General features: G+C 37.6%; 1 protein-coding gene and 1 pseudogene across 2 annotated transcripts in view; both read left to right on the top strand.

The window, feature by feature from the left end:
* The window catches only part of STK31 (serine/threonine kinase 31), a 73308-nt gene extending 72081 nt beyond the window's left edge, over positions 1–1227 (top strand). For both annotated transcript variants that reach the window (XM_008686401.2, XM_008686402.2), the window contains one exon: positions 1000–1227. In XM_008686401.2, coding sequence (XP_008684623.2) covers positions 1000–1227 — 228 coding nt within the window. The remainder of the gene's footprint in view (positions 1–999) is intronic.
* Positions 1228–7523: 6296 nt separating this feature from the next.
* On the top strand, positions 7524–8758 carry LOC103658892 (annotated as a pseudogene).
* The last annotated feature ends 5813 nt before the right edge of the window (positions 8759–14571 follow it).

Raw genomic sequence — 14571 nt, 5'->3', positions numbered from 1 at the left:
GGATCATGATCTGAGCCGAAGGCAGACGCTTAACCATCTGAGCCACCCAGGCGTCCCCAAGAGTTGTATGCTTAACCGACTGAGCCACCTAGGAGCCTGTAGATTTTGTAAATTTTAGTTAAGTTTATACCTGCTAAAGGTGCTGTCTTTGAACATGTTTAGACACATATTCTGTAGAGTACAGTATGGGCATTGGCATTCATTAATATAACAAGTATTTACTGAATATCTGCTATATCCCTGCCGCTGTGCTAGTTGTTGGGGATGAAATGATAATCTAAAATTTCTGATCTTAAGGATCTTAGAATTTAATGAGGACACTAGCAATAAACAGGTGATTTTTATTCAGTGTCAAGTGTGTTCTATTTGGAATCATCATAGAGGGAAAAAGAAAAAGGCATACCCAGGTGCTTTGTCAGGTGGAAATAATGGAAGAGCAGTATTATAGTGTTATTTACATGTGATAATACAAATAACTTTGAAATATTTCCTTGAAATAGTGGTACTTAATAAATTCTAGTTCCCCATAATGATGATGATAATGGTAGTGGTGGTAGAGGAGTTCCTGGAGATCACTGCAAAACTGAAACCATAGGCAGCTGACCAGTAAAGGAGGTTACCCTTCCAAAGAAGGTTCAGTGTAAAGTTTTCAGTGTCAAACTCTGATCAGTGCCATAAAAAAGAGGAAAAAGTGGTAGTCTTAAAATATTCTTTTTTGGAATTTCACTTGTTTTTGAGATATTTTAGCTGCAATTCTCTTTCCTATTACAGTTTCTCCCTGTGATTTAATTCCATTGTTTTATTATTGGAGTAATAATTCCTTTCCAATAAAATAGTTGAATTTTGTAGAAATCTTAAAAAATCTAAATAGGAAAAATTGATGTTAGCTCTGTATTATAGATTAAAAGTGTTTTTGAAATGGATCCTCCTTCCTTATTTCAGGTTTGTCCTTTTGTTTTGATTTTATTTTTGTTTTGTAACCTGTCTTTTTCCTTGCAGGATTATAATATCAAATCCCTCCTCTATAGCTTGATCTATAGTAGAAGTTCAATGACTGCTGAACAAGTTTTGAATGCTGAATGTTTTTTGGTGCCAAAGGGGAAATCAACTCCAAACTCAGAAAAAGATACTGAATATAACCAATATAAAGAAAAAGAAGAATTAAAGATGGAGAACTTGGATAAATATAAGGAAAAGACGAGAAATTATGAATCTGACTTTGATTGATAGATTAGTATTTTTTTGTTACAGATGTTCCTTTTAAAACTTTGTTTAGTTTGGTTAAATAAACAGAAAAAAAATCTGGAAGAGTTCTGGAGCTAGTTGGGTTGTGTTTTTGGTATTCCAGTTGTGAAAAATAAAAGATGTTTGGCTATGCAAAAAATTGTATAGTTTGAAATTTCATTTAATTGGAGTTGTTAAGGAAGGATTTTCTGTCTATAGTACCTTTTGATATTGCATAGACTATGATCCTTGTAATAGACAAGGTTATTCGATATTTGGACAAATCCAGTACAGATGTTCAGTTATATGAGCCAGCTGATGGTGGTACATTCAACAGATAATTGGCCTTGTACCCAGTTCTGGGGATATAAATGTAATTAAAACATTGTCCTTATACTTACAAAGCACACAATCTATTGAGAAAGTCAGAGATAGAAACAAATCTTCATAATACAATGTGGTATAATCAGTGTTAGCTCTGTACAGAGCTTTATAGGCGTACACAGGATGGGTACTCATACTGTGGAAGAGGGATGTCATGGAAGGCTTTCTGGAAGATATAGTACGTTAGTTAAATTTTATAGAATGAGTAATAAAGTCGAAGGAGNGGAAAGAGTATCTTAATTGGCAGAGAAAATGTTGATAAAAACACTGAAGGGAGAAACTTTTTGCTGCATTTAATAGTACAAAATAGAAGGCAGGAAATAGTCATATAGTAGGTGGATAAAGGCTTTGTACAAAATAATAAAATGCTCAGACCTACCTAATCATTTTATAGAAAACGTGGAATCATTCAAGAATTTTAAACAGCTTTAGTTCCTCACAAAATCCATCTACCTACCACTAGGATAGGAGGTAGGGAGACTGTTTAGAAGGCTAATATAATAAAGTAGGTGAGAAATCTATGAAAGTAGAGATAGTGGTGAAACAGATGGGACAAATTTATGAAATAATTAGAAGGCAGACCAGTTGAACTTGGTGATTGAAGTGTATGTGGACTAAAGTAGTATGGTAGAGTCTCTAGTTGCCTATTTAAAACCCAGCCATCCTTTCTTCCTTGGTAATAGATTCCAGTTTAATTTGGGATGGCAGTGTACTTGTCTAAAAGACTATATTTACCATTTTCTACACTAGTTGAGGCCTTTTCAATAAGTTCTTGCAAATAAGGCTCCTTAAAATGAGCTGACTTAGCTGGGAGATGTGCCCTTTTGCCTTTACCCCTTTTTTTATTGCCTAGAAGTGAATGTGGTGGTTAGAATTTAAGGAGCCTCCTTGCATCATGAGGTGACTTTGAGGATGAAACCTATGACTGGGATGATGGAGCAGAAAGTTAGAAGGAGCTAATGTCCTTAATCATTCTGGAACCTCTGTAGTAGCCTCAAGTTTTCACATTACTTGAGAGAATAAAGCCTTACATCAAAGTATGGTTCCAGTATCAGCAGCCTCAACAGCACCTGGGACCTTAATAGAAATGCAAATTCTTGGCTCCATTCCAGATTTACTAAATGAGAATCCAGGAGTAGAGCCTGAAAATCCGTGTTTTAACAAGCACTTTAAGTCATTCTAATGCATACTAAAGAGAACCATTGCCACATATTCAAACCATTGCTACTTTTTGGGTTTCCTGTTTTATAGTAGACCTTAATTTTAGCTGATTCAGTTGTAAAGACACAGTAGTTAGGTTTAAAATAAAGTTGGATAATTAAAGAGAACAAAGAATAGATCACTTTATTTATACCAGTGTAAAATAAAGAATTAGACCAGCATTTTCCAAATGTGTTTTGCTGAACACTAGTCCCTTGCGATGTTCAGCACAAAAAGTTCTGTGATTAGTTGTTTGGAAAATAATGAATGGTAAATTGGAGATTGATTATTCATATTAGATGGTAAGTTTCTAAAAAGTTGTCTAGAAGACACCCATTTACTTTTTTCTTTTTTTAAAGATTTTATTTATTTATTAGAAAGAGCACAAACGGGGAGCAGCAGTGGGAGAGGCAGGCTCCCCACTGAGCAGGGAACCCAATGTGGGGCTTGATCCCAGGACCCTGGGATCATGTCTTGAGCTGAAGGCAGACGCTTAACTGACTGAGCCACCCAGGTGCCCCTGAAACCTGTTTAGTTTATTTAGCCCAGTGTTTGCCAAAATTGATGAGCTCCCTTTTTTCACAAATACCTAGCAGCTTCCCTGTTGTGAAACTGGGGTGAGAATCACATTTTTTGGCATACTGAGGTAGTATTTTTATTTATTGTTTTAAAATGGCAAATAATGATGTGTGATGGAAGGAGATAATTTTTTAAGTATCTCTTCAATGCCACAAATGTTTCTTGAAATATGTGTATATATGTGTAAAGGCAATGCAAAGCCAAGCAGATATGTTCACTGCCCTATGGGCAGTTTGATAATGGTGCGGTGTATAATAAGCTATAAGAAAAGCAGTAATGTATGTCACTACAAGAAAGGAATGCAAGAGAAGAATGATGAGGTTGAGGAATAGACATTTGAACAATTTTAGAGGAGCAGTAGGATTTTACTTGTTTGGAATTGGAGAAGGTATTCCAGGCCAAGGGAATTAAGAAAGCTCAAAGCGGTAGATTTGGGAAAAGACAAGAATTTGGCCGGAGTATAGGACATTATGGGGGAGCTGAGAAATAGGCCTGGAAAAGTATTTTGGGGACAGATCACAGAGGGTTGTGAGTTGCTCTATAAGAGATGAGACTATTATGAACTTATGAGCAGCTGAATCACACAGTTCTGTTTACTTTCAAGTAAAATAACCAGAGAGGAGGATTTGGGCAGGGAAATAAAGGAGGTGAGGAAGGGGTCAAGGATGGTACATTTCACTAAAGTAAATCAGGCAAAGAAAATGTCCTGTTTTAGATCAAGGTACTGAAAAGGAGAGAATTAAGAGTATAAACTTTTTTCTCAAAAGAAATTTATGGGTGGGGTACCTGGGTGGCTCAGTTGGTTAACTGTCTGCCTTTGGCTCTGGTCATGATCCCAGTGTCCTGGGATCGAGCCCCTCATCAGGCTCCCTGCTCAGTAGAGAGTCTGCTTCTCCCTCTCCATCTCCCTCTGTCTCTCCCCCAACTCGTGCTCACTTTTCTCTCTCCCTTAAAATAAGTAAGTAAATAAATAAAATCGTAAAAAAAAAAAAATTTATGGGAAGCCTTTCATTCATTTCATAGTGTCAGTGCTAAGTCATTTCAGGGTGTATTTAAATGTTAACATTTGTTAAATTTTCCTTAGCATCTCTCTTTTAACTCAGGAAATGACATACTGTATCATTTCTTAGTTGTTGGTATAACCAGATCTTCTGCCATTTAAACTACATGTGGAAGCAGTTCTGGATTGGCCAGAGTAAGGACTTCTGAAAATCTCCTCCATAAAAGCAATAAGAACACTGGCAGAATATTGCCAAAATCAACTTATTCAGAACTTTGGAATTAATCAAGGACTTGGAAAAATTTGAAGAGCATATTCAAGGAAAAGCAGCCGAATCTTGGTAAGAATTGCAGGTTTTGTCATGTTTTAACTTGCCCTAGTCCCATCTCCCTGTCCCCAGCTCTGCAGTAGCCTTATAAATCAGCAGCCTCACAACCAGGTTAGCTGTGACACCAATGGCTTAACAGCCAGTGGCAGTGGCAGAATGTTTCAAGCTCCTCCAAAAGCACCATTGCCAGAGAACTGTCATTGTTTGACCTGTTTCGCAGCTCTCTGGGAGAGCCTCTTGCACAGGGCTTGTCCTTATTTGACTTGACTCAGAATTTGTTCAATGGAAAAACTCTTTTCCCAGGGGTTTTGTTGAAAAAAATCATGACAGTTGTTTAACATCACAGCTGTCTGAGGTGGCAACACCTGTTGAGGGAAAACAGTTTAATAGAAAAATCTGGGAATGATGTTCATACGCTGCATTGGAAAGCTCTAATGAATTCTTGGGGTTCTCAAAGACCATGGACATGTTCAAAGCTGTCAGCATGTCCTGCAAAGGCCCTGATCTTTCATCTCTGGTTGACCTTGAGGTTCTGGAAAACAGGATGTGAAGGCTAAGGCAGAGTTGTAAACTGCCAGGGTGTTGGAGGTGTGCTCCAAAATACAGCCTCTCAGCAAAGGTTGGGAGACTTACTGGTTTCAGCCATTTTAAGGAAATGTCTGTCCAAATATTAGCTGACCACTAAGCTAAGCTGAACATGGAAAGAACACAAATTTCATAGAATTAGTCCAGGAAAGTCTTTAAGTAAACACCATCATCATTGTCAGTAAAACTCACAGTAACAATAAACTGGGTTGAGAGGGGGAAGTCTGATTTCCAAAGGTGGAAATTGTTATAACTTAAAATGTCCAGTTTTGAGAAAAAAAAAGAGATGTGTGAAGAAACAGGGAAGTATGGTCCATGTGCAAGAAAAAATAAGCAAACAATAAAAACTGTCTAAGAGCAAGCTTGGATGTTGGACTTAGTACACAAAGAGTTTGTATCATCTATTCTAAATATGTTCAGAGAACTATAGGAAACCATATCTAAAGAATTAAAGGAGGGATGCCTGGGTGCCTGAGCCAGTTAAGAGATATATATCATTTGCTCTGCCCTGGCTGCCTCAGCCTTACCAGTGCAGGGTCCTGTCTAAAGGTCATCATACTGAGGAAGTTCCCAAACTTTCTTTGGTGTTGAAGATAGAGTTGAAGGCTGCAAGAAGACCAAGGAGGGGGTGCCTGGATGGCTCAATTGGTTGAGCATCTGCCTCTTGATTTTGGCTCAGGTTGTGATATCAGGGTTGTGAAAGCAAACCCTATGCCAGGCTCCGTGCTGGACATGGAGCCTGTTTAAGATTCTTTCTCTTCCTCTCCTTCTCCCCACTCCCTCTCTGGGAAAAGAAAAAAAAAAAAAAAAAAAAAAAGTATGAGAACAGTCTCTTACCAAATAAAGAATATCAATAAAGAGAAATTAGAAGAAATAATCAAATAGAGAGCTGAAAAGTACAATAACTGGAATGAAAAATTCATTAGGCTCAAGCAGATTTGGATTGACAAAATTTGATCAGTGAATTTGAAGTTGGGTCAATTGAGATTATCTTGAATGAGGAACAGAAAGAAAAAAGAATGAAGAAAACCGAAAAGACTAAGGTTTGTGGGGACACCTTCAAGGATACCAAAGCCTAGAGGGAGTCTAGAGGGAGAGGTGAGAAAGGGGTAGAAAGAATATTTGAAGAAATAATGGCTGAAAAATCTCCAAACTTGATGAAAAACATGAATCTGCATATTTAAGAAGTTTAGAAAACTCCAAATAAGATAAACTTGAAGAGATCCAAAGATGTCATAATTACACTATTAAAAGAGCTAAAGAGGAATCTTCAAAGTAGCAAGACTGATGACTCATTGAGTACAAGGTATCCTGAGTAAGAGTAACAGTTGAGTTTTCATTAGAAATAATAAAGGCTAAAATTCAGTTGGATGACATATTCAACGTGCTGAAAAAAAACCCCTCTCAACCAAAATTTCATATCTAGCAAAAATGAAGGCAATATTAAGCCATTGTAACATTAGGACATTCTTAGATACACAAAAATTGAGGGAATTTATTGCTAGAATACCTGCCCTACAAAAAACAATACAGACTGAAATGAAAGCACACTAGATAGTAACTTCAATCCACACACAAAAATAAAGACACTGGTAAAGGTAACTCTATAGATAAATATAGACAGCAGTATAAATATATTTTTATTTGTAACTCTTCTATCTGAGTGAAAAGAAAACTGCATAAAGCATTGATTATAAAACTGTATTAAGGGGCTTCTAATATGTAAGATACAATTTGTATGACAACTAGAGTACAAAAGAGAGGGGAGAAATGGAAGTATATTGTGGCAAAGTTTTTGTTTGCTATTGAACATTGAAATTGTTCATATTGAAATTAGGTTGGTATTAACCCAAAATAGATTGCTTTAAGTAAGATTTTAATTGTAATTAACAGGGAAATCATTAAGAAAATAAAAACTGTGGTAAAGGGGAAACAAGGGGATGGTATATTAGAAATATCTAACACTAAAGAAGACAGTAATGGGGATACAGAGAGACAGGAAAGATATAAGACATAACTGAAAACAGCAAGATGAAAGATGTAAAATGCACCATAATCGATACATTAAATACAAATGTATTAAGATTTCCAAGCAAAAGGTAGATACTGAAAGAGTATATTTAAAAATATTAAATTATGTACTGTCTGTAAGAGACACAATTTAGAATCACTGTCAGAGCAGTGTTCACACCTTTCAGATCAGCATGAGGAAATGCCTTTCTGTTAACATTGGCAAAGCTGGCATTCAGACTGGGAGCACTTTCTGGGAACACCATTGCCTAGAATATGGAATCCAGCCAGGTGACATCATTCTTGACAATAAAAAGGATCAGTTGGAAAATATTAAAATGGAGAATATTAATGCCTTTCCATATCTTCTTTAGTGAGGCAAGAGCTGGGACATGCGTGCCCAGAGAACTCTTCCCAGACCTAGAACCAACTGTTAGAGATGGGATTCTTGCAGGGAAGTACAATTCACTCTTCCACCCAGAGCAGCTTCTTAGCATAAAGGAAGATGCTGCCAACAACCATGCCTGAGTTCACAACTCTGTGGGGTCAGAGATTATGAATCTTAAACTAGAGAGGATCCAAAAGCTGGCAGAACACTGCAGTGAATTTAAGGGATTTTTAATTTTCTGAAGCTTTGGAGAAAGTGTTGAATCAGGATTTATATCTCTTTTAATGGTGTGGCTTCTTCTTTTTTTTTTTAAAGTAGGCTCAGTGTTCAGTGTGGAACCCAGTGTGGGGTTCGAATTTATGACTCTGAGATTAAGATCTGAGCTGAGATTAAGAGTCAGGCACGTAACCATCTAGTCACCCCAATAGTGTGGCCTTTGATTAGAATATAGCAGGAAGATTAAATTGGAGTTCTTTGTATATCCAGCCCTCAGGATCTCCACTGCTATAGTAGAGCCTTACAACGCTATCCTCACCATCCATGACCATCTATGACATGTGCCGTCATATACTAGATGTAGAACACCCCTTTTATTCCCACATAAATAGGCTGATAGGTCTTCCATTACTGTTTCCCTTTGGTTTGAAGGGCCCTTGAATGTAAACCTAGTAATTGAGTTCCAGACCACCATTATACCTTATCTGGGAATACATTTCCCCGTGACAACCTTTGCCCTCATCATCTCCGCTCTCAAAACCTACCATGAGTAGCTCTCTGACAGATATACCACTGCATTCTTAAGTTCTCTAACCAGCTAGTCAAGAGTGATTTTCGACTTGGCAATTTTATGGCTTACTGTTTACCATACAGAGGGAATGTTGTCCCTAAGGATGTGAATGCTGGAATTGCAGCCATCAAGTCAAGGAATTCTGTTCAGTTTGTAGGTTGGTTTCCAACTAGTTTCAACAACTATCCAGCCATGATGCCAGGAGGCAACGTGGCCAGAGTCCAGTGGGCTATCTGCTTGCTGAGCAACACCATGGCAATTGTGGAGGCCTGAGACCTACTGGACCACAATTTACTTAAAAAGGAAGTAAGATGTCAATCAATAATCTAACCTAACCTAACCTTAGTTTCTATGTAGTTAAGAAACTAGAAAGAGATGAGAAAAGTAAAGCCAAAACAAGAAGAAGGAAGGAAATAATGAAGATGTGAACAGAAAAAAAGAATAGAAAAACAATAAAGAAAATTTATGAGAACAAAAGTTGGGTCTTTGTAAACAACAAAATTGAGAAAACTTTGGCTAGATTGAAGAACACTCCAGTTATTAAAATCAGAAGTGAAAAACTTCACTACAGACCTTACATAATTAAAAAGGATTATAAGGGAATACTATTAACAACTGTATGCCAACAAATTAGATAACCTAGGTGAAATGAACAAATTCCTAGAAAGACACAAACCTGTGACATTGACACAAGAAGAAGCAGAAAAATTTCAGTAGATCAATAACGACAAAAGAGAATTAGTAATTAGAAAATTCTTACAGGGGCACCTGGGGGCTTGGTCAGTTGTGTCCGACTCTTGATTTCGGCTCAGGTCATGATCTCAGGGTTGTGAGACCGAGCACTGCTTTGGGCTCTGTGCTCAGTAGGACATCTGCTTGGATTCTCTCTCTCCCTCTGCTCTCTCTCTCTCCCTCTCAAAATGGATGAATGAATCTTAAAAAAAAAAAAAGAAAAGAAAAAAAAGTTCTTACAAAGGAAAGGTCGGGCTAAGATGACTTCATGGTGAATTGACCAAATGTTTAAAGAAGAGGTTTCAGTTTTTTCCTTGTAATTGATTTCTAGTTTCATTGCATTGTGGTTGGAAAGATGCTTGATACAATTTCAATTTTCTTGAATTTATTGAAGCTTGTTTTGTGACCTAAGGTGATCTATCTTGGAGAAGGTTTCATGTGCACTTGAAACAAATATGTACTCTCTTTTTGGATGGAATGTTCTGTATGTATCTGTTAGGTCCCTTTGGTCTAATGTGTTGTTCAAAGCCACTGTTTTCTTATTGATTTTCTGCGTGGGTGATCTATCCATTGATGTAAGTGGAGTGTTAAAATTTCCTACTAGTATTGTATTACCATCAGTTTCTCCCTTTATGTCTGTTAATATTTACTTTTGGGTATTTAGGTGCTTCTATGCTGGGTACATAGATCTTTACAATGTTATATTCTCTTACTGGATTGATCCCTTCATCAGTGTGTAACACCTGAAATCTCTTGCTACAGTCTTTGTTTTAAAGTCTATTTTGGGGGTGCCTGGGTGGCTCAGTCAGTTAAGCGTCTGACTCTTGATTTTGGCTTAGGTTACGATCTCACTGTCATGAGAACGAGCCCCACATGGGGCTCCATGCTCAGCATGGGGTCTGCTGGAGATTCTCTCTCCCTCTCTTTCTGCCCCTCCCCCACTTCACTCCTTCTCTGTCAAATAAATAAATCTTAAAAAAAAACCAAAGTCTATTTTGTCTGATAAGTATTGCTATCCTGGCTTCTTTTTTTTCCTTTCCATTTGGATGAAATATGTTTTTCATCCTTTCATTTTCAGTCTGTCCTTAGGTCTGAAGTGAGATTCTTGCAGGCAGCATATAGATGGGTCTTGTTCTTTTTTAACCATTCTGCCACCCTGTGTCTTTTGATTAGAGCATTTAGATAATGTACATTTAAAGTAATTACAAATGGGTATGTACTTATCGCCATTTTGTTAATCGTTTTCTGGTTGTTTTGTAGGTCTTCTTTGTTCTTTTCTTCTCTTGCTCTCTTCCCCGAGGTTTGATGGCTTTCTTTAGTGTTATGGTTGGCTTTTTTACTCTTTATTTTTTACTTACGTGTTGTAGGTTTTGATTTGTGGTTACCATGAAGTTCATATATAACATCCTAAGTATACAGCAGTCTACATTAAGTTGATGTTTGTTTAAATTCAAATACATTCTAAAAGCAGTATATTTTTAATTTCCCTTCCACATTTTATGTATATATTGTCATATTTTACATCTTTTTATTTTGTGAATCCGTTAACTAATATTTTAGATGTAATTGTTTAGTACTTCTGTCTTTTAACCTTCACACTAACTTTATGATACTACCTTTACCATGTTTACTTTTACCCATTAAATTTTTTTCTTTTATAATTTTCTTCTAGTTATGCCCTTTTCTTTTTCACTTAAAAAATCCTCTTTAGTCCCAGTAGCTCAGTTGGCCTTTGACTTGCGGGATAAACATTAGTAATTTTCCTGCTTCATGGATTAAATGTTTGGTTGCCTGCTCTACTGCTGAGGTATCTCATGGAAGGTCCAGGAGAAACAAAACATGGGACGAATAAATATCAGATCCTTCTCTGTGCTCTTGGATACAAGGTATTGTAAAGAAAGCTTCAGGGTTCAAGCCTATTGTGCAATCTCCCCTACCCCCCGCCACCGGAATCAGGCATTCCAGGGGTGTCCCGTGTGTGGGTGCCGTGTGCCCTCCTGTTGTGTCTGAGCCGTGATTGTTTTTAGCCCAGCTGGCTTCAATGACCTGCTTTGCTTGTTATAGGTATACTGAGCATGGTTTGCTCCCTGTACTGTCGAATGGCCTGGCTGAAGCTGCTGCAGGTTCATTGGTCTGTGAGGCCAGCAGTCAGCATAGCCATCTGTAGTTAGCCTTTCTGCCATAGCTGCAGGCCCACAGAAGGACAGGGATTGCTCCCTGCACAGCCAGCTAAGAAGCCTGGCCGCAGGAACGGGGTACACTAATGTGTGTAGTTATCTCCTCTGCCTCCCCAGGGGAGGAGTCACTTTGGAGTAGCACTGGTCCTGGCTGAAGCTTCCTGCTGGGTGTGGTAGAGTAGGAGCCACTTTGGAGAGATGCTTGCTGAGGTGGGTGGGTTGGAGTGGGGCCACAGGAGAACAATGGGGTAGGGTATGAGGTGCCAGCAAGGTAGATGTAGAGTGTTGGCCTTGGCTCCTGCAAATGTCTGCCTATCTAGGCTTGGGGAGAGGAGGAGAAATGGTGCCCACTAGCACTTTCTGTCCTGTAGAAATCTGCAGGTGTTTGCCCCTCTGGCACACATTCTGATGTTAGTAAATTTCCTTTATGTATACTCCAGGTGCTGCTTTTGTGCTGTGTCTTGGGTTGAGTTATTTAGTATGCTGGCTATTAAAGGCAGGAACTTGGTTTCCTATTGCCCTCCATCAGTCCTGGAGTCAGGCCCACTGATTTTTAAATCTCACAGAGTTAAGCCCTGCCAGCTTTCAAAGCCAGACATTATGAGGACTCGTCTTCTCAGTGCAGTTCTCCAATGCTGGGGATGCCTAGTATGGGGTCTGATCCTCTTGCTTCTCTTTGCTTGTGTTGTCCCTCCTATTTGTGGTTGGTCACTCTGGGGGTCTGGTCCCCAACAGCATCTCTGCCCCTCCTGCCCTTTTTAATGTGGCATTTTCTCTGCGACGAGCTATGAAAGGTCTGTTCTGCCAGTCTTCAAGTCATTTTCAGAGTTAGTTGCATAGAGGTAGCTGTTACCTTGGTGTGTCTTTGGGACAAGGTAAGCTTAGGATCCTTCTCCTTTGCCATTTTCCCTCTTTCCAAATCTAGCAACATTTCAAAAGGATTATTTATACCCATGAACAACTGAGATTTATCTCAAGAACACAAGGCAGGTTTAATGTTTGAAAATCAATCAATATAATATACTGTTAACAAAATAAAGGCAAAACTCAATGATCACGTAAATAAATACAGAAAAAGCATTTGACAAAATCCAGCAACCTTCATGATAAAAACACTCTACAAATTAACAATAGTAAGGAACATCCTCAACGTGATAAATAATATTTATAAATAACCTACAGTTAACATTGTACTTAATGGTAAAACACTATGGATGCTTTCCAGTAACAAGACAAGAGATGTCCACTCCTGCTACTACTATTCAACATTGGACTGTTTTGTTCTAGCCAGGGCAATTAGACAAGAAAAAGATATAAAAGGGGGACCCCTGGGTGGTTCAGTCGGTGAAGCATCTGCCTTTGGCTCTTGTCATGACCCCAGCGTCCTGGGATCGAGTCCCATATCGGGCTCTTTGCTCAGAGAGGAGCCTGCTTCTCCCTCTGCCTGCTGCTTCCCCTGCTTGTGCTCTCTCTCTCTGACAAATAAATAAAATCTTAAAAAAAGAAAAAGAAAAAGATATAAAAGGCATACGGATTGAAAAGGAAGATGTAAAACTGTTCCTATTTGCGATGACATGATCTTATATATAGATAATCTTAAAAATGGACTTAGATTTATCTTTTAAAAATCATAAATGATAATCTAAGTCCATTAAAAAACTTTCAGAACTAATAAGTTCGTCATGGTTACAGGTACAAGATCATTACACAAAAATAAATTGCATTTCTATATCCTAGAAATTTCTATAACTGAAAGTGAAATTAAACAATTCCATTTACAATAACATCAGAAAGAATAAAATAATTAGGAATAAATTTAACAAAAGAAGTGTAAGACTTGTACACTAAAACTACAAAATATTGGTGAAAGAAAGTAAACACCAAAATAAAGTCAAAGTAAAGTTAATGGATTGGAAAACAATATTGGCAAGTTGGTAATACTTCCCAATCATCTGAAGAGTCTGTTTTTACAGAAATTGACAAGCTGATCCTTAAATTCATATGGAAATGAAATGGACCCAGAATAACCAAAACAAAGAGCAATCCAATTTTTCTAGGAACACACTCCTAATTTCAAAACTTACTATAAAGCAATAGTAATCAAGATGGTGTGGGTGCTGGCATAAGGTTAGACATATAGATCCATGGACTAGGATTGAGAGTTTCTATCATAAATTTCATAGTGGTCAGCTGATTTTTGACAAGTGTATCAGGACAATTCACTAAAGAAAGAAGTCTTCTCAACAAATGATGTTGAGACAACTGGATATGTAAAAGAATGAAGTTGCACCTGTATCTCATACAACATGCAAAAATGAACTCAAAATGGTTCACAGACCTAATGTAAAGCTATAAAACTTTAAAACTATAAAACTCTTGGAAGAAAACATAGGTGTAAATCTCTGTGACCTTGGGTTAGACAAAGTTTTCTGAAATAGGATGCCAAAAGCACAAGTAAGAGAAGAAACATTAGATATATTAGAATTTATTAAATTACAAATTTTTATGCTTCAAAGGACACTATTAAGAAAGTAAAAAGACAGCCCACAGAATGGGGTTCCTATATTTGCTAGAGGACTTGTATTTGTATAAAGAACTCTTGTAACTCAATAATAAAAAAAAACTGATTTAAAAATGGGCAACGGGTCTGAACAGACATTTCTCCAAAGAAGATATGCGAATGGCCAATAAGCACATGAGAAAATAGTCAATATCATTAGTCATTAGAGAAATGCAAGTCAAGCTATAATGAGATACTACTTCATACCCACTAGGATGGCTAGAATTGAAAATCAGATGACAACTTTTGGGGAGGACTGGTAGAAGCTGGTAATGCTGGTGGAAATGTATAATGGCACAGCTGCTTTGAGAAACAGTTTCACAATTCCTCTAAATGTTACACATGGAGTTACTTTACAGCCTGGTGAGTTAACTCTAGCTAATTACCCATAGTCATGAAAACTTGCGTTCACACAAAAGCCTCATACACGAATATTCATGGCAGCATATTTATAATAGCCAAAAAGTGGAAACAATCCAAGTATCAATCTACTGATGAAAAGATAATCATAATGTTGTGTATCCATACGATGGAATATTACTTGGCCATAAAAAGGAATGAAATACTAACACGCCACAACATGGATGAACCTTAAAAACATTACGCTAAGTGTAATG

This window comes from Ursus maritimus, unplaced genomic scaffold (assembly GCF_017311325.1).
Source record: "Ursus maritimus isolate PB19 unplaced genomic scaffold, ASM1731132v1 scaffold_3, whole genome shotgun sequence".
NCBI lineage: Eukaryota > Metazoa > Chordata > Mammalia > Carnivora > Ursidae > Ursus > Ursus maritimus.
The sequence above is the reverse complement of the archived record's forward strand: the minus strand, read 5'-3'. Positions and strand labels throughout refer to the sequence as shown.